The 22983-nt window shown below is 50.2% G+C and overlaps 1 protein-coding gene across 1 annotated transcript in view; it reads left to right on the forward strand.

The window, feature by feature from the left end:
* Positions 1-20500, forward strand: part of LRFN2 (leucine rich repeat and fibronectin type III domain containing 2) — a 181056-nt gene extending 160556 nt beyond the window's left edge. Inside the window, exon 3 of the mRNA XM_053602568.1 lies at positions 19225-20500. Coding sequence (XP_053458543.1) covers positions 19225-20185 — 961 coding nt within the window. The 3' untranslated portion in view covers positions 20186-20500. The remainder of the gene's footprint in view (positions 1-19224) is intronic.
* The last annotated feature ends 2483 nt before the right edge of the window (positions 20501-22983 follow it).

Consider the following 22983-nt stretch of genomic DNA (forward strand, 5'->3'; position numbering starts at 1 on the left):
GCAGAAAGTGGTTGAGAAGCTTGTCTGAGATGTCCCAGCTGGGAATTGAGGCCTTGATCATACACAGCTAGCATCAGTGCGAGGCACCATCACAGCCACCCTGCGACGAAGGTGTTATTATTTTGCCCTATTTATAGGCTGGGAATCTCAGGGGTCAGAGAGGGTAGTTAAGCTAACCAAGGTCTCTCAGCTAGAAAATGGCAGAGCCAGAATTCAAACCCAGGCCTGTCATGCTCCAAAGAGCTCCTGACCACTCCTCTTCCTCACAGACTGAACATGAGTTGGGAGGGAGAGGAGTGAATGGGTACAGGTGATTGGCCTCAAAACAGAGGCCAGTGATGCCATTCCATTCTATATGGTCCCCTTCCGAGTCCTAACAACCCAGAACCATCAACTGGTTGTCACTCAGAACCACCATGACGAAACAAGGGCATTGTGAACCAGACCTACACACATAGTGGAAACAAGAGGAAACAGGGGAGTGTTCAGGAGGGCTCTCAGTTAGACAAGTGGAAGAACCTCCAGCAGGCTGGTGATGTCTGACAAAGCCATGGCTTCTTTGAAAGCAGAAGGAAGCTGGCTGTTTCAAGGGCCTGGCAGAGCCCAGGGGACACAGGCAGGCGGATGCATGCCTTCTGCCCTTTCTCCACCCTGAGAAAGCGGTGGCTGAGTCCCGGGCATTCTAATTTATAACTGGCCATTTGAGCCGCGGCTGCTCTACCTCCCATCACTGCCTCCTCCCAGACTGAAATGAAACCCAGTCTTGGTTCAACCTAGTGATGGGGAGGGCTTGTGGGGAGAGAGGGGAGATTCATAGCTGGGTCTCTGTCCTCAATGAGCCATCATCCCCCAGAGCTACTATGGCCGCTGCCTCCTGGCCAAGAGAGGCCAGAGCCCAGTGCGGAGGGGCAGGCAGCGTGAGGAGTTGGAGGATGGCGTCATGAATCTCTGACAGCCATGGGCCCTGCTGGCTCAGGGATGGCCAGTGAAGGAAGCAGCCCATAGATCATAGCTGGGCTGTTGACCTTGTGTTTTCAGCAAAATGAAGAATAAAAGGTCATCTTTATTCCATAATAGCCATAGGAGCTGTGAAAAATCAGAATGTGAATATAGACAGTAGTAAATCCCTCCCCACTCTTGGGAATCCAGCTGATCTGTCTTCCAGCCGCATCACCCACTGGACAGCTGGAGATCAGTGTGCGCAGAGGTGGAGAAAAAGATGAGATGAGGCCCCAGGGACCCAAATGGTGCTCTCTCTGGATTACAGCAGTGCTAACGTCACTGAGCTTCATGGCATCCCAGAAAGTAGGGTCTCCCTCACCTCCGACGGAGATTGCGGCTGAACACCCCGCTTAAAGCTGAGTGGCCTGCCTGATGCCAGCACATTCTCCTTTGCTCTTAACCTGCTTCACTCTCTCTGTCCTCCATAGCGCATTCCACTTTCTAACATACTAAATAAGTTACCAATTATGGTTATTGTCAACAATATGTTTATTGTTTACTATCTGCCCTTCCTCCACCAAGGGTGTCAACTCCATAAGGCGGGGACTTGAACCAATCTGGAAATTACCGAAGAAATAGTCTAATCCTGACCCCTCAGCACACAGAGGAGAAGGGGCAGAGATGAAGGGAAGGGATGGGAGTTGCCCCCAGTCTCAAAGCCTGTTAGGGTGGAAAAGCTGGGAGAAGAATCTGGGCTCAGGTCTGAGCTCAAATCCATCAGGAGAGGTACATGTTGGTCACAGTCTTAATTACCTAGAGGGCCCAGGAGCTATGCAGCCCTGGACTGGAACTGGGGGTGAGAGCTGGCTGCCTTTCTCCCTTGATTAAACAAATAAAAAAAAAGAATAAATCTACCCATAATTAACTTCCTAACCTAAAGGGGGCTCCAAAACATGGGTTCCCAAGACTGATGAAGGGCAGCAAATCTTCCTTCCTGAGAATTTGTAAGGGGTGGGGTGTGAGTGGGGCAAGAAGTGTTTACCAGGCACCTTACCCTGGGCGACCTCTGCTCTACTGAGCTCTTCAGGCGGGTCACTCATGCTACCCTTACTTAAAGGCGGCAATGGAGCATAATAATAGGAGACATCGCAACCCTATGAAGTGGATGATTTCTGTGATCTGTAGCCCATGCTACAGAGGAGGCAAATATGCCATCAAATAAATGCTCCCATTCTGGGTGCTTAGCACACGTGAGTGAATGAAATAACTGGAGAGCCTGCTGGGGTGGGAGGTGGGCAATAGGCAGAGTGAGTGAGTAAATGATACAGGTGCTGGCGGATGTCAATGATACAAGTGCCATGCAGAAAAGAAACAGGGTCAGACTGGGTATGGTGCTTTGGACAGTGAGTAAATTGCAACATTAGACAGTGCAGCCAGGGTGGGTTGCCCTGAGAACACAAGACTGAGCAAAGACTTGAAGGGGGTGAGCCAAGCAGTGTGGGAAGGGCATTCCAGAAAAAGGGAACAGCCAGGGCAAAGCCCCCAAAGTTCCAGCTTCTGGGGAGCAGCAGTAGGCCAGAGTGGCTGAGCAGAGCCACTGCAGGGCAGAGCATGGGAAGTGGGGCAGAGAGGGATTGGGTTCTAATCCCCAGGGCCTTGTGAGAGCCACGGACAGTCTCAAATGCTCACCCCTCATGGACACGTCACAGATGCTCACAGCCTTGGGCCAACGTCTCCTCTCATCTCTGCTCACACACCAGGGCTGCTCCCACACTGGCCAACAAACACTCACTCACCCACTCACACACACACCAGCCAACTGGGCTCCGCCCTCCATCCCACCGGCTCGCACATGAGAGGAGCCGAAACGAATTCTCAGGGGCCTTGCTCCCATCTGCCACCAGTGTGTTCTCTCCCCAGCTGGAGCCGGAGAGGGAAGATGGTGGGTCAGCTTCTGGGGCTTCAGACCCATGTACCTCGATAAACAGTGTAGAGAGAGTGCAATCTCCAAAAAAAATATAGGTGAGAGGTCGTCTATTACTTACTCATGTGATTTATTCACAGAATTACTTCCAGACTAAGATGACAGGCCCATATGGCACCCTTCAGGGACACTGAGGTGCATTTAGTGGCTCTATTCTATGTTAGTCCCAGGCAAAATGAGGATGAATAACTCTAGGCCAGGCCAACCTCACCTTAAAGCTCCTGGATGATGAATAGATGACTTAGGGGCCATCTGCCCAACTTGGCAAGATGCCCAAGACTGCCTGTGCCCCCAGATGGCTCACCTGCCACCATGAGAGGTCCTGCTGGGAGAGGGTCCACTGAGTGGTGTTAATGTTGTCTGTGAAGAAAGATGATAGGCAGATAGGCAGACAGAGGACAGGCACTAATAAAGTGGGCAGCATTCCCTGCCAGTTCTTTACATCCAGTATTTCTAATTCTCATATGCCTCTGCAAATTGACTTTGCAAACTGCTTTTACAAATAAGAAGATTAAAGCTCTAGGAAGTTAAGTAGTGGAGTAAAGATACAGTCAGTCAGTGTGGAGTATGCATTTGAGCCGAGAGCCCAGGTCACTTTGGTGCTGACTCCTGTGTGCTTTCAGGGTTTGGGACTCCTGCCCCCACTCCCATAGTCCTTCCATGCTGTGCACCACCCACCCTCTTGTTTCCCCCTTGCTCCTATCATCCCGCTTCCGATAATGTTCTTGTGGAATTCTAGAATGCCTGCAGTTGCTATTGAAGCACAGATAAAGAAAGTGACTTGCTCATGTTTGCACAGTAAGTTGGTGACAGAGCAGGACTCAGAGTCTCATCCATCCAGCCTGGATGAGAAAGTCTGGTGGGTTGGGACAGCTCTGTTCCCTTACATTCCCTCCCACTGATTCCAGGGCTGGGATTGTGTCAGGGCCTCCCAGTTGGCTGGACAGAGTGCCTCCCTCCTGCACACCTGAGGTCATTATTCTCCCCACCCTTAATTAAATCCCTTCCCAGCCAGCCTGCTTGTTAGACATAGAGGTGTCCAGGGAGAATCAGCAAAACGCAGGCCAGAAAAGTGCTGAGTAGGCACCTCCTGACCACCAGGTAAAAAGGGCATCTCTTCACGGGGCAAGGCAATGGGCAGGAGGATGCAGCAACTTGGCAAGCCAGGTGTCCAGGATGCAGCGTGGCGGAGCCCCCGGGGAAGTGCCAGTAAGTTTCGCCGTCCCTCATGCACTGGTGCTGAGTGTCCTCATTATGAAAAACAATACCTCGCATGCGTGGCTGTTTTACCACTTCCAAACTGCATCCAAGTAGCACCATATCCTAAAAGCTTTCCCCCAGCAGTCCCACAGTACAGTGTAGACAGAAAAATTCAAACTCTAAAATAATTTAAAGAGGTTTATTCTGAGCCAAATGTGTGTGACCACAGCCCAGGGGACAAGTTCTCAAGAGGTCTGGAGAGAATGCACCTGAGGAGGCTGGATTTTCAGGTGAGGAAACTGAGTGAGGTTCTGAGTTGTGCCCTGACTCACCTAGCGTGGCACAGTCAGGAAGCTTTCTTCAGATTCAACCTAGGGATTGATGCTGTTTCCTCCTTCAACGTGCTTCTGATCTGGCAAAAGGAGAGGATTATAAGTGAGGGAAAAGGTGAGGTGCCAACACCCATCCATGAAATGACTGAGGACTCCATTTCCCCCTGATTTGCTTTGTTAAGGGTGCTGTGGTTTGAGTGTTCATGGGTTAAAGCCTAATCTCCAAAGTGATAGAGTTAAAAAGTGAGGTCTTTGGGAAGTGAGTCCTCCACGAGTGCAGAGCCCTCAGGGGTGGGATTAGGGCCCTTATCAAGGGAGATTAGGGCCCTTATCAAGGGAGCTCTCCGTCTCTCTCTCTCTCGCCTTCCCCCTGCTGCGAGGACGCAGAAGGAAGGCCGTCACCAAACCAAATCCTGGGGCCTCCCTCTTGGACTTCCAGCCTCCAGAACTGTGAGAAAATAAGTTTGGGGTGTTTTTTTGTTTTGTTTTGTTTTTGATACAATTCCCAGTCTTTGGTACTCTGTTAAGCATCATGAATGGACTATGACAAAGGTCAGTGCTGATTTCACTATTGCCATTGAAACGAAACCCAGTGTTGTCTGTTCACTGACTTAGTGCCAGGCATGGTGCTATGCACGTAACAGACGTCACTTCATTTGATCCCGACAATATTCCTACAAAGTAGGAGCTAGTGTTCCTATTTAACCAGGGCAGAAGAGGTTAGGTCATCTGCCTTGGGTCACCCAGCTAGGGAGTGCTAGAATGGGATTGAAGCCCGGCCCCGCTGCTGAGAAACACTGTCGTTTATCTTCAGCATCCACTTCCCAGGCATTTGACTCCTGCCAGGTCCTTCTCTGGAGCTGCCCTATTCTTTAACCCTAAGGACGTATGGAGAAGAGCAGGTAGATGGCCAGGGAGGCATGGTCCCCCACCCAGAGCCCCTCCAAGGTGCCCAGGACAACATAACCAAGAAACCCCTGCATCGTGACTGCCCCCCCCCCGTGTTCATCAACCTTGCCGAAGTGACAACGATATTTTCAACAACCTCTCCTCTCTCGCCCACCAGCCAGAATTTGTTTTGTGATGGCATATTTTTGCCATTTTTTTACTGTTGTAAAATATATATATATAACATAACATTTACCATTTTAACCACTTTTAAATGTACAGTGCAGTAATGCTATGTACATCTAAACTGTTGTGCAGGCACCACCATCTAAAACTTTCATCATCCCCAGCTGAAACCTTGTACCCATTAAACAATAATTCCTCCCCATTTCTCCCTCCCCCAGCCCCTGGCAAACACCCTGATACTGAATGTCTCTGTAGCCATGACTTTTCTAGGTCATTTATGTAAGTGGGATCACACAGAATTTTTATGTTTGTGCCTCATATTTGCAAGGTTTCTCCAGGTTGTAATGCATATCACAATTTAAAAAATATATGGAATGTTTCAGAAATGTGTGTGTTCTCCAGAAGCCATGCTGGTCTTCTCTGGGTGGTTTCCGTTTTAGGATTCTAGGTGCTATCCAAGTGAGGATCATGATAACATTTTACAGGAGGCTGGTACTGACTGTGCCCTGGTGATGCCCCATGAAATTATGGATCTGCCAACTGGGGAGAATTGTCAGCTCAGGTTCATTATTAGGTGATGTTGACTTGGTGTCTGCTGGTTGTTCTAGCGCATCTTGGATGCAGCTGGCAGGGAATCTTCATTTTGCACACGTCTGTGTTTACAACAAGGTATAATTGATCTGACAGCTTCTGCATTTTTTCTCTAAGTGATGAATTGTTGTTGAGCAAGCTCTTCTCAGCTCCTCTAGGAGATAAATGACAACTATCATCATCGTAGTCATCATTCTTGTGCTACCAAATGGCCCACAGAAGGAGCAGACAGGTTTATCCCTACTGCACTTAATTTTTCACACTCATCACAGAAGTTTGCTGTTACTACTCCATTTCACGGGTGAGGAAACTGAGGCTTGGAGAGAGGAAAGAAGGATCCAGAGTCAAACAGCTGTTCAGGGATAGAACTGTCCTTCAAAGAGAGATTTCTATCTGATTCCAAAGCCTAAATTCTTTCTTCTGAATTATGCCCATCTAGTCCTTGGGGACTGGAAGCTAAGGACAATACAGAAAAAGAGTTCCCTATCTCTAAAGACTTGAATGGGGCTGGGGAGGGAGGAAGAGAGAGAGAATGAGGCCTTACTTGGTCTGGAGTGCTCTCCTGGTCTAGCTTAGCCTGCAGTGATCAGGACACTGCTTCAGGAGAACAGAATAGGAGTGACGGGGCTTGTGGGTGTTAGGCTTGGGAAAGGACAGGGCTGCTCAGTGTGGACCACTGATAGGATGCAGCTTCTGGAGAATACAATGTACTCTTGGCAGGGAGCGCTCACAGGGAGAAGTGTGATGTCCAATTGGGGGAATGTGAGGCCTGACTGTTACCTGCTGCTCAGACCCTCTACCCCCAGAGAAGAGGGCTGAAGACAAAGGTGTGTCATCAGAGGGGAGCAGCCAGGAAGCTAGAAACTGTGTCGTGAAGACATGATCAGGAATGGCAATGTTTAATGGCGATATGAAAACCCAAGAGGGATGAGAGAGCTGCCTCGCAATTCAGGAAGCACCAACATGGATGAAAGAAAGAAACAGGCTTGCTCTGGGTGGCCTTGTGTGGTTGCATTAGGGCTGGTGGGAGGAAGTAGTGGGCCTTCAGACCACAGCCTCCCATGAGCCACTCAGAGCTGTTCAGAGCTGGAATGACAGCCTGGCATGTCCCTGGAAGTATATGAGCAGAGGGTGCTGAAAGCCATGTAGGCCTCATATAGAGGCACTAGTGAACAGGGTGGCTCTCAGGGCCATTCCCAGCCTGGAGTTCCTACAGTCTGTGAATGGAAAGGGCCAAGGGAGAACTAGAAATGGCCAGTGGACATTGTGGCAAATCAGCATGAGAAGTGCGTGGACCAGAGGGCAGGCTTGTCCTTGGAGAGAGGAAAGAAGGATCCAGAGTTAAACAGCACCAAGACAGACTGTGAGATCTCAGATGCTAGACCCCTGACCTGGGCCAGATACCTGCCTCGTGGCCGGTAACATGGCCTCATGAATGGAGTCCTTGCTCTATCCTCACTGAGGACACTGGACAACTCTTTCAGTCACAATCACTGGCATAAATTGAGCACTCACTAAGGATCAAACACTGTTCGAATTACGGGAATTGACTCAAGTCCTTATAGCCACCGTGTGTGGGGTTCAATCATCTGGCTCCTTTTGCGCAGAGATTAAGTGGCCTATCCAAGGTCACGCAGCTGGTCAGTGATGGGACTAGGGTTTGGACCTGGGGGTCCAGTGGCAGTGCCTGTTCTTGCACTCCTGTTTATCTCCCCGCCCCCCATGAAGAAGCCCCATAGAGCAGGATGAAATGCTCCCCCTGACACTGAACTGTCCTTGGCATCAAACACTGGGACTGGTAACTTTCCCCATCGTTGCCCGGCAGCTGGATCTACCATCCCTCCCAAGCCAGGAGCAAAGACAGGGCCTCCCCATGTGTGATCCTCACCTGTCACCAGGTGAATTCTGGGGAAAGGAGCACAGAGGCAGTCTGCTGGGGCTCAGCTCCCTTTGGCCTCATTTCCAGTAATCTCTGCAATCACTCAGCCACGTGTCTCCTGAAAAAAAGTCAAATGGGAGGAGGGGACACATCCCGCTGCAAGTGTTCAAATGTTGAAGCCAAGATATCTCCCTGCCAGCCCAGCCAGGGTCAGGTACTACCCAATCTGCCCAGATTCTAACTTGTATGTTGCCTGCCACAAATCCCCCTAGATGTCCACTATCTGAGAGAAATGCCTTTTGGGCTCAGTGGGTTAAACACTGCCCACCCCCTTTCTGTAACAGACCCTCAATGCGGAGCTTACTGTGTGCTGGACACTCACCTGGGTGCTTTATACTTTATGATTCATTGAATCCTCATAACAACCCTATAAGGCAGAGATTATGAATGCTCCATTTTACAGAAATAGGATATTTCTAAGAAACTAAGACACACAGAGAGGTTAAGAGACTTGCCCAAGTTAAGGTATTACAGTTTAAGTGGCAGAACCAGGACTTGAACCCTGCAGTCCACCTGCAGGGTCTGTACCCATAAGCACTGCACTCTGCTGCCTCTTCAGCTTCCATTGCTAATGGTAGCTATTCCTGGGAGGGTTGGCCTCTAGCTCTGTTTTGGATTATCGGAGATTCTTCTTAATGGAAATGCATTGCAAATGTAATGGTATAGAAACAAAGGACCAGAGGGAGCCCGAAGTCCCACTCTGGCAAGGACTGGCCCTGTCTGAGGGGCCCGGGGAAGGGGAGGCAGCTCTGCCAGTGGGACTGAGACCTGGGAAGAGCTGGGGTACAGGCTGAGAGTGTGAGGCAGAGAGAACATTCCCAGGGGCATGTTCTGCTTAAGCCAAGCCCCCCACAGAGAGCATGCTGTACCCGGAGGTCCTAGGGGTGGAGGGAAGCTGGAAGAACCAAAAAGAAGGGATGAAATCTCAGACCCTCAGAGGGGACAGAGAACAGTGTAAAGGCCTGGGTTGAAGCCTCCAAAACCAAATCATGTCTTGGCATGAGCTGTACAATATCCTTGGACTGGCTCACCTGTTCGGTATGTCAGAGCTTACATAGAAAATGACAGTTTTGATGCCACCTGTTGGGACACATGGACAGGGCTATTCAGCCTGTTCTAGAACAGCACCATCCAATAGAAATGTCTTGTGATGATGGAAATGTTCCACAGTGTATGTTAGCCACTAGCCACGTGTAACTAAGGAACACTTGCAATCTGGCTGGTATGACTCAGTAACTGAATTTTTAGTTCTATTTACTTTTAATTAATTTGGAGTTAAATTTAAATGTTCACAGGCAGCTACTGTATTGGGCAGTACAGATATAGAACACTCATTTTATTTACCAATCTAACAAATGTTGTCAAGGGCCTACTACGTGCCCAATGTTGTTCTAGCTAAACAATACTGACAAAATAATCCTGACTTCAGGGAGCTGAGGTGGAAGGAGAGGAAGGTGGACAGCTAATAGTAAGCACAATACGTAAACTACATTTAAAATAAAATGCAATAGGCAATAAAAATACAACAGGGAAAAAAGGAGCTGAGTAAGAGGCTTGGGGAGGCTACAGTGTTAAACAGGATGGTTAGGGTGGCACCGCAGAACACAGCATCGGAGCAGAGACTTAGAGAGGCAGGAGACTGAACACGTAGATATCTGGAGAAGAGTATCTGGGCATAGGCAAAGGCCCTGAGGTAGGCACCCCTTGCCAAGTTCAAGGAGCAGCAGGGACCTCAGGTTGAGCAAGAGGGAGTAGGGGAGAGGAAATGAGAGAGGTGAGGGGGAGATTGTGTCAGGTCCGCGGACCACAGGCAGACTCTGACTACGTGAGACAGGTTTCCCTGGGTGTGGGTGTGGGGTTGGGCAGAGGAAGGACAGGGTCCCTCTGACTGCTTGCAGAGATAAGGCTGGAAGAGGAGGCAAGGGAAGATGCCTCGATTCAATAGAGGCTTATGCCCACCTGTGTCGGCCATTCTGAGGGCTGTGGGCGTGGATATCTGGGGACACCAGAGGATTCAGTCGCCCGGTGGTACACTCTGCCTCATGTTCTCAGCCATATTGAAAGGTACTCGGCTCCTTCAATGGCTGACAGGGTGAAGTAACTCCCAGTAAGGCAGGGGTGCCTCAGGGAAGCCCCATGTTCTCAGGAGCGGCAAAGGCAGAAGAGCAGGGACAGGTCCAGGGTCCCAGCCCCAAGCCTCTGGCCCCCGACTCTTGGCCACTGGCCCTGACTTGGAAGTTGATAAGACACTTTTGATCCTTGGTGCTCTTCCTAAATCATACCAGCTCCACGATATCCTGTTCTAAAGAGTAGCCATATGCCTTCCCTCCTTGTTACTCAGGGCATGTGTTAGGGAAGGATACCGTTTGGCACCGGTCCCTGGCAGAGGGGACTCTACAACTTGGACAGTGGTAATTCTAACTACTCTGATCCCTAGGCCAGAGATAGAAACTGTAAGACACAGGTTCTTCCAGACCTATATTACTCTGTCCCACTGAGTTGGAACACAGCCTCAGAATCCTTCTCAGCATTGGCCCCAGCAACTAATCCTCAGACTTGGAACACAGGGGTGAACATATTCGAAAGCCCTCCAGAATCTGGCTTCTGGCATCTACCTCCGTGAGTGACCTGCCTCATTTCCTACCGACCTCTTTCTGTCCCTCTGTCCCCCCACTGTCCCCCTCAGCCCTGCTCCTGCCTCCAGGCCTTTGTACTGGCAGCTCCTTCTGCCTGGAAACTGCTTGCTGTAGGCAGCCATGTGGCTCCTCACTCCCTGCAGACCTCCCATGGGTGCAGGCTCTGAAGCGGTGGGACCATCCTCATCATTCATTGGAGTCCCATCTCTGATCCTAATTAGCTATGGGATCCCAGGGCAGTTCAGTTAACCACTGTCTCCAAAATGGGTAGCATAATTACTAAAGGTGCTTGTCAAGGCTATCACGAGCATTAACTGAGGAAATGGGAAAGTGCTGGGTTCAAATCTTGGCTGAGCACAAACCTCCTCTCTGTGAGACTTCAGTCATTTAACCCCTCTGAGGCTCAGTTTCCTCATCTGTAAGATGGGGATATACCAGTACCTCCTTCATAGGGTTGCTACCCAGATTAAATTAGTTAATATATGGATACTCAGAAGAGAGTTTGACATGTAGTAAGTGCTCAATAAATGTTAGTTGTTATTGTAAAGTCATACATATTTTTTTCTTTTTAAACGGCTGTCAAACAGTTTGTCTGACTCTGAGACTTGCTTTCTGCTAAAACCTGCTTCTGCTTGATTCAGTTCAGAGTGACAGGGACAGGAAGATATCTTCAGCAGACTGGCAGGCCCGGCTGGCAGCACTGGCTTGGACACTTTCCAGCTGTGTGAACGTGAACAGGTGTCCTGTCTGCCTGAGCCTCAGTTTCTCCATCTGTGATGTGGGAATAATCATTCCCGCTTCACAGAGCCAGTGTGCAGAATCCAAGAGACCCTGCATGTCCAGGGCCTGTCCCATAGTAAGTACTCAATAAACTGAAAACAGCCACTCACATCTGCCCTTGCAGCTTCTGTGTGGACACAAACAGGCCCTTTGGGGGCTCGCGGGAAGGAGGAGAGGCTGGGGAGTCAGGGCCACTTGCTTTGGTTTAATGAGGCCCTGTCATGTGATGGTTGATCTGGCAGCCATCCGGAGAGGCTGGCAGGCTGGTGGCTCTGTGAAGAGCCAGTAATGAGGATGCAGGGACTGGGAGCTGGAGTGAGGACGCTCAACATGGCCTTTCCAATTTAGTGCTGGGCTCAGCGGGCAGCCGTGGTGCCATCACTGATGAATAGAGGGGAGAATGGAGCGCCTACAAAGTGGTGGTACTGGGGGAGCTGAGGGCAGGATGGAGGCTGCAGGAGCCATGCAGATAGAAGAGGCAGTGTTTGCTGACCAGTGTTGTTTTCTTCCTCTTACACACACACACACACACACACACGCCTACATGAAAACTTCTCAAACTCACCTTCTCTCATCTGCAGTGGGCTGTGCTAGTTGAGAAAGGCAACTGTTGTTGTGGGCAGTTGCCAATGTGTAGAGGCCGAAGCACAGGCCGGGGAGGGTAGGTAAGGCTGGAGACACTCCTCACACACCCGTTTTCCACACCCCTCAGCCCTTGTTTTCATCACCACACCAGGGTCCAGCAGGCAGCCAGGGAGGAAGGTGTGGGGAAGACACTCCAGGTCTTTCGAAGGCTTGGCCTAGAGGTGGCTCACACTGCCTCCTCCACGTTTTCTTTCTCTTGGGCACACCTAACTGCAAGGGAGATTGGGGAATATACTAAACTGGAGGCCATAGAGGCAATGAGAGGCCACGGAAGCCTCGGAAGGGGAGAGTGGGTTTGGCAGACAGCTGGAGGCCTTGCCACAGGCCCAGGAGGAAGCTCTTAGACTCCCTCCCATTCCCGTTGCCTCAGGCCCCAGATGCCTTTAATGGGGGGCAAACTGTGTCACATCAGGAAAGAGTCAATGTAGCTTGGGAAAAGTCATGCAGGAGGGTCACCTTACAAATATCAGGAGATATGAGAGCCTCTGGGGGAATGGGGTCAGGGATGGGTGGGAGAGGGACAAAACAGTGACAAAAACTACCTCAGACCAGGACCTCTCCCAGCTCTGTGTAAGTGGAACACTCACATCCCAACACACACACACACACACACACACATGCTCTCAAGGATCCACACATTCAGCTGACAAATGGTATTTCTTGGATACATAGACATACCCCACATACATGTTCTCCAGCACGCAGAGACACATTCATTCTTGTACACACCTGCACTCACCCACTTAAAACACATATCTATATATATTTCCATAAAAGGTCTTCAGGAGCCCCTGCAGTGAGCCTTAAGGATCTATAAGTACATCTCTCCAGAAAGATCTCAGGACCAGTCATGCCTAAGAATTTGCCATTATCTATCCTTTGCATTTAAGTAAGAATCCCTTCACATTTGTTTAGACCTTAACATTTAACAAAGCACTTGTTCACTCACTGCTCAACCATAGGGTAAACGTTTACTCAGCATCGACTTCAGGCCAGATATCATGATTGGCAGCAGAGACAGGGGGAGCAACAAGACACAGTCTCTGTCCTCAAGGGAAAGGCAAGTACAAACTTTCCCCCTCAAGAAGGGCCCTAACACGGAGGTGAGGAGGTTTGGGGAGAAGGAAGAGAAGGGACAGCTCTGCTGAAGTCAAAGGTGACGCTAGTACGTGATTAGTCTTTGAAGACGTCCTTTAGGACGATGTCATCAGGTACAGAAAGAGATGATGTTTCCAGACTGGGGACACTGTATGCAGTGGGATCAAGTTGGCTTATTTGGGGATTGATGAGTGATCCCAGGAAGGTGGAGAAGTGTTCCACGAGCTACAGCCAAGATGTGCTGCTGCTGCTGCTGTCATAAAGTAATGATAATTTTCCCCAGAGTGCAAGGAAATAATGACAAATTAATAGAATATTCTCATCAATGGAAATTTTACCTCCTCGTGTCCTTCATGATTCAGTCAGAAAAATAAAACAACATTTTAGGTCTTTTGAGGGAGAGTATTCAGTGTGGGACCTGGGTTATGGTGAGGTAAATAGAGATTAGCAACAGCAGGAAGGCCCTAGCACCTGCCTACCCCATCCAAGGCTGGAAGAGCACGGAAAAGACAATATGACTAGGGAGTAAGATCCGAATGGATCTGGAGCTGGTGTCACAAAGCAACTGGAGCTGGAGTCACAGAGGAGACTCGGGAGCTGACAGAGAGAGCCACTTGAAGAAAAAGAGACAGAGGTACGTGGTCTCTCCCGACTCTCCCTCCAGTGCTTCCATTGGCCAAGGCTTCCTGGCAGCCTGAGGGCACAGGCACCCAGGGCCAGGCAAGGAACCAGCGAATGCATTTCCCCACTGTGCAGCAGGGCAGGGGAAGGGTGGAGAGCGGCCTGCAGAGCAAACAGGAGAACAGCAAGCGCACACCTGTGATCTCTCAACCTCTGCTGTGGGCTGTAGATTTGTTCGCTAGTGTTAAATGGAAGGAGCAAATGCCATGCAAGTATTAGCAAGAAGAGAAAAACAGACAAGTCAGAAGCAGCCACTTATGCTCGTTTTGTTTTTCCTGGGTAAGTGCTTGGGGTTGCTGTTTCAAATTGTCTTTTAGAGCTTGTGAGCTTAATTAAATTTAACACATTGGAGCAACTTAAAATAGAAATTCGTGTTTTCTCCTAAGAGAGTTGTTGCTAGTTTACATGATAGAAAACAACCTCTCAGGATTTCATGAACGTGTTTTTCACCGGGAGGGTGTGACCCGATGGCTGAGGCAGTGGCTGTCTTCTTGTCTTTTTGTCCTTTGGATCTACTCTCCCTTCCTCCACCTTGCTGTATACCCTGGACATCTGACCAGTGTGTGCCCATGAACTTTGGCTTTTGGTTGGGTTCAGCCATGGACAGCAGCAGAAGGTTGCAGCAGAGAAGAAAGTGAGGTCGGCCTACTTACTTGTCTGTGTCCCACCCCGGGAGGTTGTCCCAGCAACCTCAACCAAATTCTGTTCCTCAACCAAATTCTCTGGACCAACACGTCTCAATGGAAAAAGGGAGTAATTTTGTCCCTAGAGGACATTTGGCAATCTTAGGAGACATTTTGGGCGTCACTCTGGGGCTGTGTTCTGGCATCTAGTGGGTGGAAGCCAGGGATGCCGCCAACATCCTATGACACTGAGGACAGCCCCACCCAGCCAAAACTCACACAGCAAAGTGTCATTGGGGCTGAGTCTAGGAGAGCCTACTCCAGGCCAGTGCTCCTCCAGCTGATCCTGGGGAAGGCCCCGTTTTGTCTTTCCCCAGTCTGTTGCAGACCAGTGCTTTTGCAAGAACATAACAGAAATAATCAGAAAAAAATATCATCATGCATTTGAATATGACAACCAATGCCAAATTCCTTTAAAAAAAAATCATACTTGCTTTCAGTTTCTGTACCTAATCGGTGAGCAGGAACACTAATCTGTGGGCCATGCCGTGAGCAATGCTGACCTGTAGGATCCTCTCTCCTGTGTGGGACTGGGAGTTGGGAGGGATAACAGCTAAATCTCTACTAATCCTGGGTTATTATATTTCCCTATTGCCCCTCAAACCCTATCTGTCTCTTTGCAATTGGTCCCTTTATAAATAAGGTCTTTAATTATCTCTCTGGGAGTATGCCTTCTGCCCTTGAAGGGCCCAGCTGATTCCAAGGTATTTTCCTACATGAGCAAGTTTTTAAGAATGTGGGCAAAGTCAGAGGGCATGTGGGTGGGAGGATGAGAGCATGAGGGCAGCCAGCTAAGGAGCCGGGACTGTCTCTGCTAGATCACGGCTAGCTCTTAGAGAGTGCCTCATGGGCAGGGACATGGCCAGAGCTGTGTTTTATGTGGAGACCTCTGGAGATAGTGCTGAGAATGGATTTTCAGGGAGCACAGCCTGAGGTAGACACACTGTCTGGGGCTGCTGTGTCCATCCAGACTAGAAATGGACAAGCCTAAACAAAAGCACGCATGTGGGTTGGAAGGTGGGGGATGCAGACGGTACAGCCTACTAGCCGGAGTGATGGTTCAAGGGCAGGAAGAGAGAGGCAATCTAATACACCCAGATCTAGCTTAGAGGATCAGTGTGTGGTTTTTATGGGGGCATGATGGGGTGGACAGGGACACACAGGTGCAGATGAATTCCATTTTAGTCACTATAGTTTGAATAGTGCCCATTTCACATGGCTATCTCGTGCAGGTTGTCCATTGGCTGCCTGGAGCAGGGAACAGTCTTGCTTTTGATTAAGAAGTGTGGGCTCTGAATCCCAATGGGTCCCATCTCCCCTCAGCCCTGTTATCATTCCCCCAAGGGGAAGTGCAAAGTGTTTAGCTTCCTCTTTCTCTAACTGGGAATGATAATAACTTCCTTGGGGAGTGAGGTTAAATGAAATGATGCATGTAAATTTCCCAGCACAAGGTAATCCCTCAGTGGACATGGTTCTTATTTTTATTAGCAAAGGCAAACTTGACCGGGCCAGCTGGGGCTATTTTGAGTCAGCTGACTCTGGCTTTCTTGAAGTTTCCCCAACCGCCAACCCCTCCTGCCCCTAGATGTACATACACACCCCATGGGGCAGAGGGACCGCCAGCTACTTTCCTGCCCTTTATCTGACTCCAGGAAGCAGGCTTTTTCCTCTGGCCTTGTTTCTGATGGGCTGGATACAGTGGGATGCTTCTCTAAGCCTGATTCTTCCTCCCTGGTGCCAGCAGCCTACCAACAATCAGCCTTGCCTATTATACCTGCATTAGCAGCACAGCCCAACTGTAGCTTCATCACATTACAATTTTCCTTGACTTGGCAAGCAGTGTCCCCTCCAAAGTTGCCAGGGAAGGTCAGGAAGATGGGACAGTGTGTGAGATTGTCCAGTGGTCAGAAGCAGAGTCCTAGAGCAACTGCCTGCTGGTCATCTGTGCCTCAGTTTCTTATCTGAAAAGTGGCAATGACAGTAATAGTAAATACCTTCCAACAATTATTGGGAGTTTTAAATAGGATATCCCCATAGATATCTCAAAATAATGCCTGGCACCGAGTAAACCCTCACATTAGCTACTTTTCATCTTTTGTTGTTATTCGTAAAAGTGGTGACAGCAGTAGCATGAGGGTCTGCTTCCCAGGAGATGGCAGCTAAACAACTGAGACAATCTCTGGGCTCCTAGTGCATTTTCTGTGTCCTGAGGCGGCTGCATTAAATTTAGTGATAAATGTGGAAACCCATGTCACGTAATGGGCATTCAATAAACACGCCCATCCCCTCCTTAGCTGGATATGCTCTTACATGGCTCATGCCCCAGCAAGGTGGTGGAGTGCAGTGATTTACAGTCTGGAGCTGGATTCTGTCATGTTACCTCTGCACCTCTGTTTACCCATCTGCAAAATGAGGATCAGGATGGTGCCTCCTTCAGAGAGTTGCTGTAGGACTAAGTTGACTTAGGACACTTAAAACTGAGCCTGGCACAATTGGCCAGCTGGTGTTTGCCCTTATTATTGTCACTGTTCTTGGTGTGCTTAGCTCCTGCCTTTCCCATTTATATCACTAGCCCTGAGGGGGAAGGAACTAGGCCTTGGGGAACTCAAGTGTCCCCTCCAGCACTGGCCACATAGGGTTCCTTGGGCTCTGCCCACCAGATGTCCCAGCAGGCTGGGATCCTGCTAGGTAGGAGTGTCTTTCACAGAGGGTTCTGAGCACTGTTCCAGAAGAGAGAGTAGTAGACCAGCCACCAGCCAAGGTGGACTTTTCACTGAATGAGGAAAAATGCCCCCATATCTGTTACATGGTAAGGAACACACCCAAACTTTGGACCCAGAAGCTAGTCTTAGAAGTCCCAACTACCACTTCCTAGCAGTCCCAGCTCTGTGACAAATCAGCCTCTCTGAGTTTCAGCCCTGTCCTTCTCTGTGAAATGTGAGCACTGGTCACTGCCCTCACAGGTCTAGCCTGAGACCGAGGTAAAAATGTGGCTATGGAGTCCTTGGATAGGCCTAACAGGCCCCACATGCCTCACCTCCTGCTCTAAGCACTGTGCTGGGGTCAGGATGGGTTTGGGGGCTCAGTTGCCTCCAGCACAGCTTCCCCAGCTGAGTGGGCCAGGATGGTGCAGAGGGAGGCAGCAGCCTCCAGAGCCGCCCACTGACAGGACATCGATATCTGGCTGTCAGCTCCAATCATTCATGTAGGGTCCCTAGGTGGATTTCAGACTTTGCTATTTCACATTTGAGATCTCAATTAAGTTGCCTGGCTCGGTGTTTGAGGGGTTCATAAGAGCTGATGGAACCCTTTCATTCTCAGGTAGTAAGTAATAGGAGAATGGGGAGCTTTGAGGAATAAAGGAGCTTCCACGAAAGCTACAGAATGGCACTTTCAGGCCTAGGTGAGTATTTCTGCAGGAGTATTTATGGAGGTGACAAAGTCATCGTCTCTGGAGATAGCAGAAGGCATGATGCCTTGACAAGGATCTTAAGAGATTTGCATCCAGGGTGAGGCAGGAGGGGCCCAGGCTACAGAGGACAGCCCCCAGTGTCAGGAGGCTGCTGCCCTGTCAGGCCCTCCCCTAGGGTCTGGTCTGAGGGCAGTCAAGCTCTTTCTGGCTAGAGAAACTATTGCCCCAGGACTCGTGGACGGCTCTAGCCTACTATTGCTGTGAGAAGGGGTCATCCTTCCCTTCTGAGATGCAGAACTGCCCCCTGGGCTCTAGCATTGCCTCTGAGCAGTGTGCCCACCTCCCCTGCCTCCAGTCCTCTTCTCCATAGACCCCCTGCCCACGGTCTGCAAGCAGCAAAAGTCCCTCCCCTTTGGAGATGAAGGTAGAGTTTGCTCCTCTGAGCAGGATCTGGTCTCTGACTCAGCACAGCAAATGGCCCAGGGAGAGGGCTCAGTAAGCGTTGAGTACGGTCCTGATGAATCTCAGTGGACAAGAGCTGGACAGACCCTGGGGGGCAGGCTGCAGAGGGGCTAGGGCTGACTTGACTGTCACTCTGCGGGTCCCGGACACTGAGGGGCTATCTGGAGCAGCTATGGGGGGAGGTGGGAGGTGGAGTGTCTTTTTGTATAATTTCTGCTTCTTCACACTTTTAACCTCTCTGCCTGTCTCTCCCTTGCCCTCCTCACGTGTCCCCTCTCACCTCTCCTTGAGTCTCTCCCCTTCTTCTCTTTATCTCCACCTCTCAACACCTCTTGCCTCTCCTTTGAACTTTCCCTTCTTCCTCCCTTCCTCTTCATCCTCACTGCCTTTTATTATCTCCTGGGCCCTTCTCTCGTCACCTCATCTCATGTGTCTTTCTCTGTCCTCATCTCTCTGCAACACGTCATCCCTGAATGCTTTTCTCCCTTCTTTCCACCCCAACCTACCTCTCCGTTCCCTGACCGGGGTCTCTCCACTCCCACATCCTTCTTCACTATTTCCTGTCACCTGCCTGCCTACTGCCCCGCCCCCTCCGCCTTCTCTCTGCCTCTCCCTCTTGGGGTCTCTGCACCCCTCTGGTGCTCTTCCTTGGAATGGCCTCCTTCTCTCTATCCCTGTGTCTGTCTCTGTCTATTTCTGCCTCTGGCCTCTTTCCATCACCCTGCCTTTCCACCCCACCGCCCATCTGTGTCATCCCCTTCCCAGGATGATACCAGCCTCCAACAAGGCCTTCGTGGTCAACAACTTGGTGTCAGGGACTGGCTATGACTTGTGCGTGCTGGCCATGTGGGACGACACAGCCACAACGCTCACAGCCACCAACATTGTGGGCTGCGCCCAGTTCTTCACCAAGGCTGAATACCCACAGTGCCAGTCCATGCACAGCCAGATTCTGGGCGGCACCATGATCCTGGTCATTGGGGGCATCATCGTGGCCACGCTGCTGGTCTTCATCGTCATCCTCATGGTGCGCTACAAAGTCTGCAACCACGAAGCACCCAGCAAGATGGCTGCGGCCGTGAGCAACGTGTACTCGCAGACCAACGGGGCCCCGCCGCCGCCGGGCAGCGTGCCCGCCCCGCCGCAGGGCCCGCCCAAAGTGGTGGTGCGCAGCGAGCGCGCGGACTTCGGTGCCAACCTGGTGCACGGCAGCGACTCTTCCTCTTCCAGCTCCCTGGGCAGCGGAGAGGCTGCGGGGCTGGGCCGGGGCCCCTGGAGGCTCCCACCCCCTGCTACCCGCCCCAAACCCAACCTTGACCGCCTGATGGGGGCCTTTGCCTCCCTGGACCTCAAGAGTCAGAGAAAGGAGGAGCTGCTGGACTCCAGGACTCCAGCCGGGAGAGGGTCTGGGACCTCAGCCAGGGGCCACCACTCAGACCGAGAGCCACTGCTGGGTCCCCCGGCAGCACGGGCCAAGAGCTTGCTCCCCTTACCCCTGGAGGGCAAGACCAAACGCAGCCACTCCTTCGACATGGGGGACTTTGCGGCTGCGGCAGCAGGAGGCGTCGCCCCTGGTGGCTACAGCCCCCCTCGGAGGGTCTCGAACATCTGGACGAAACGCAGCCTCTCTGTCAATGGCATGCTCTTGCCCTTTGAGGAGAGTGACCTGGTGGGGGCCCGGGGGACTTTCGGCAGCTCCGAGTGGGTGATGGAGAGCACGGTGTGAGCCGGGGGTGGGCGTCCTCCCTACCCCCCTTGCAGGGTGGGAGAAGAAGGGGAAAGAATCTTTACTGGCAAGTCTTTCTGGAGTTTCCATGGTGATGTTTACATCCAGGGACAGTTTCGTCTCCCTGTCAACGGCCTCTTGTCCCCCTTCCTCCATTCCCCAACACCCACATCACCTCCCCACCACCCAGCCGGGTTGTGCTCAGGGAACGCGGACTCGCTAAAATGTCGGACTGAGCCCTGAGTGTTTGGAAAGGCGAGAGCCCGCCTTTCTATTCACAAATGTAGCCTACAAGCAAGCGGCTTTGGAGTGCTTTGGGGTCCAGTGTTGTTTTTATTTCTTAATTAATACTTTCCATTTCCCAGAGTCCTCCTCTTCATTCACACGGACAACGGAGAGTTTCCAGTACATACAAAGGGTGCGCCAGAGCCCTGGTAGTGGGTGATAATTGCCAAGTGACCAGAGAAGAGATTCTGGTTCCACACTTGTTTGAGAGAAGACTCCGGAGCCCCTGCCTAGAGCCCTCATTATTCCCCTCCAAGCCCACAACCCCCACGGGGAGGGGTGAGTGATGGCTGCCCCAGTTTCCTTTCCTCCTCAAACCAGACACTCACACCCATCACAGCTGCAACCAGAAAGGGTAACTTCCAGGATTCTTATGTGTGTGGAGGGAGAAAGGCTTCATTCTGGAGGTTAGAGGGATCCTAACTTCTGGAGTTGCTTTGGAATTTTTGTCTCTCTTTCTAGGAAGCGAAGGCCAAATTCCCCATAAGCATATGGTGTGACACAGGGTTTCTCTTAAGGAAGTAGTGTGGGGTGCAGAAGGAACCCGGGACTTTGAGTCCAGAGCTACATGAATTGAATAGCCAGCTGAATAGTGTGGGCAAGACCCTCTTCTCCCTTGCCACCTTAGTTTCCTAATTGCAAAATACTGGGATTCTATTAGAAAGTGTCCAATTCCCTTCAGTTCTAAAGATAATGAGCTCTTCATGGCTCTAGATAGTGCTTCCAGCAGTAACACCCAGGAGTACAAGCTGGTGGAGCAGTCCCTATCCTTACTGGACACAGAGGGAGACCTCCACAGGTCTTGGAGAGGGAAAACTGAATCTTTTTAGAATGGTAGTGTTTTGAAGTTTGGGGAGATGTTTGTAATCATCCTTCCTTAACCCTGTCTGCCCCTCTCCCACAGTACAGGAACTTGCCCAAGGTCACACAGTGACTTAGTGACCAGGTAAGGGCAGAGGCCAAGTCCACCTACCTCATGGAGATGATATTTGGGATCCGTAACTCTGTCTTCACCCTAACTAGGGCAATTCTGTGTCCAAAGTCTGTCCCTTATTTGTTCCTGAAGAAGGTAGCTCAGGTTGGGACATAAGAGATGACTTCTCATGATAATACAAGGCTAATCTTTCCCAAGACTGCAAGATTTTTCAGGCCAGTCCCAATGCCAGAGCACATCCCTTCCACATTCACGGTGGCACCCAGAGAATCTAATAACTTGAAAGGAAACCTTTCCCTTCCTCTTTTCCCTCCCCCCTTTTCCTCCTCTCTTTTCTCTCTCTGCATTTCCCATTCATCCTTTCAAAATGTAGCCACTGTGGAAACGGTGTCAAATACCAACTTTTGTTTTGTCTTTGGATTCAAACATGCAGAGGGAAAGTGGCGGACAGCAGAAGGGGAGGAACCACCTTGCTGTCTGTGCTCATCAGTGCCTCTGAGCTCTGTCGTGACACAATATGTACTTGCTCTTGTTTGTCATGCTTTTGACCTGACGTTTTGGACAGCTACATCCCCGTGGTCAGAATATAAATGCCAATCTTCTCCTTTGCTTAAAAAATGTACAGTAAAATGTACAGTTTTAAAAACAACTACCAACCACATTTCTTGGGAGGGAGAAAAAAAAGAACATTCTCATGTCTGTGAATGTCTGCTGTTCGTTTCTCTGAAAACTCTGGGGTTTTCTGAAGATGGCTTTGAAGTGGCATTTTCTCTTGCACCTGTGTTTGTTACTGCCTGGTGGGAGCCTGCTTCCTGCCAAGTTCACATATAAGGTAGGGGAATCTTCTGAAATGAGAGTCTGAAGCCTTCCTCCCCGAGTAAAGGAAGGTGGAAGAATCTAGAATGCTCCAGGTTGAGAAGGGAATAGTCCACCCCAGCTGCCCCGGCTGCCCATTCTCTGGTATACTAGCCCTACCTACTTTTTCTGGGGCTGAGGCTATTACAGAGCCTGGTCACTAGGGGTGCACAAGCATCCTCCACCCATTTTGGTTGAGCCCTATGGCATTTTTTCCTAAAGGATCTTTTACTGAGAAACTACAGAAGAACAAACCAAAACCCAACCCCATGTATGGAAAGAAATGAGCTTCCGGAACAGATTTTCCCAATCCTGTGTTTATCTAATGTCTAGGTCAGTGCTGTCCAAGAGGACTAAAATGTGAACCATACTGTAATTTTCAATTTTCTGCTAGCTACGTTAAATCAAGAAACAGGATAAAGTACTTTGAATCATATATTTCATTTAACTCAAGTGTATCCAAAATATTATTTGAACGTGTAATTGGTCTACAGTTATTAATAAGGCAATTTACAATCTTTGTGGTACAAAGTTTTAGAAATCTGGTATACAGTTCACACGTATGAGTCACCTCAGTTCAGACTAACCACCTTTAAAGTTCTGGAGAGCCGCATGTGGCTAGTACTGGCCACTGTACCGCACAGCGTAGCTCTAGACAACTGGCTTGAAAGCATAGTTTTCAAAAGGGGAAGGAAGCTAACACTTATTGAGTACCTACAGTTTC

Source organism: Nycticebus coucang, chromosome 9 (assembly GCF_027406575.1).
Source record: "Nycticebus coucang isolate mNycCou1 chromosome 9, mNycCou1.pri, whole genome shotgun sequence".
Taxonomy (NCBI): domain Eukaryota; kingdom Metazoa; phylum Chordata; class Mammalia; order Primates; family Lorisidae; genus Nycticebus; species Nycticebus coucang.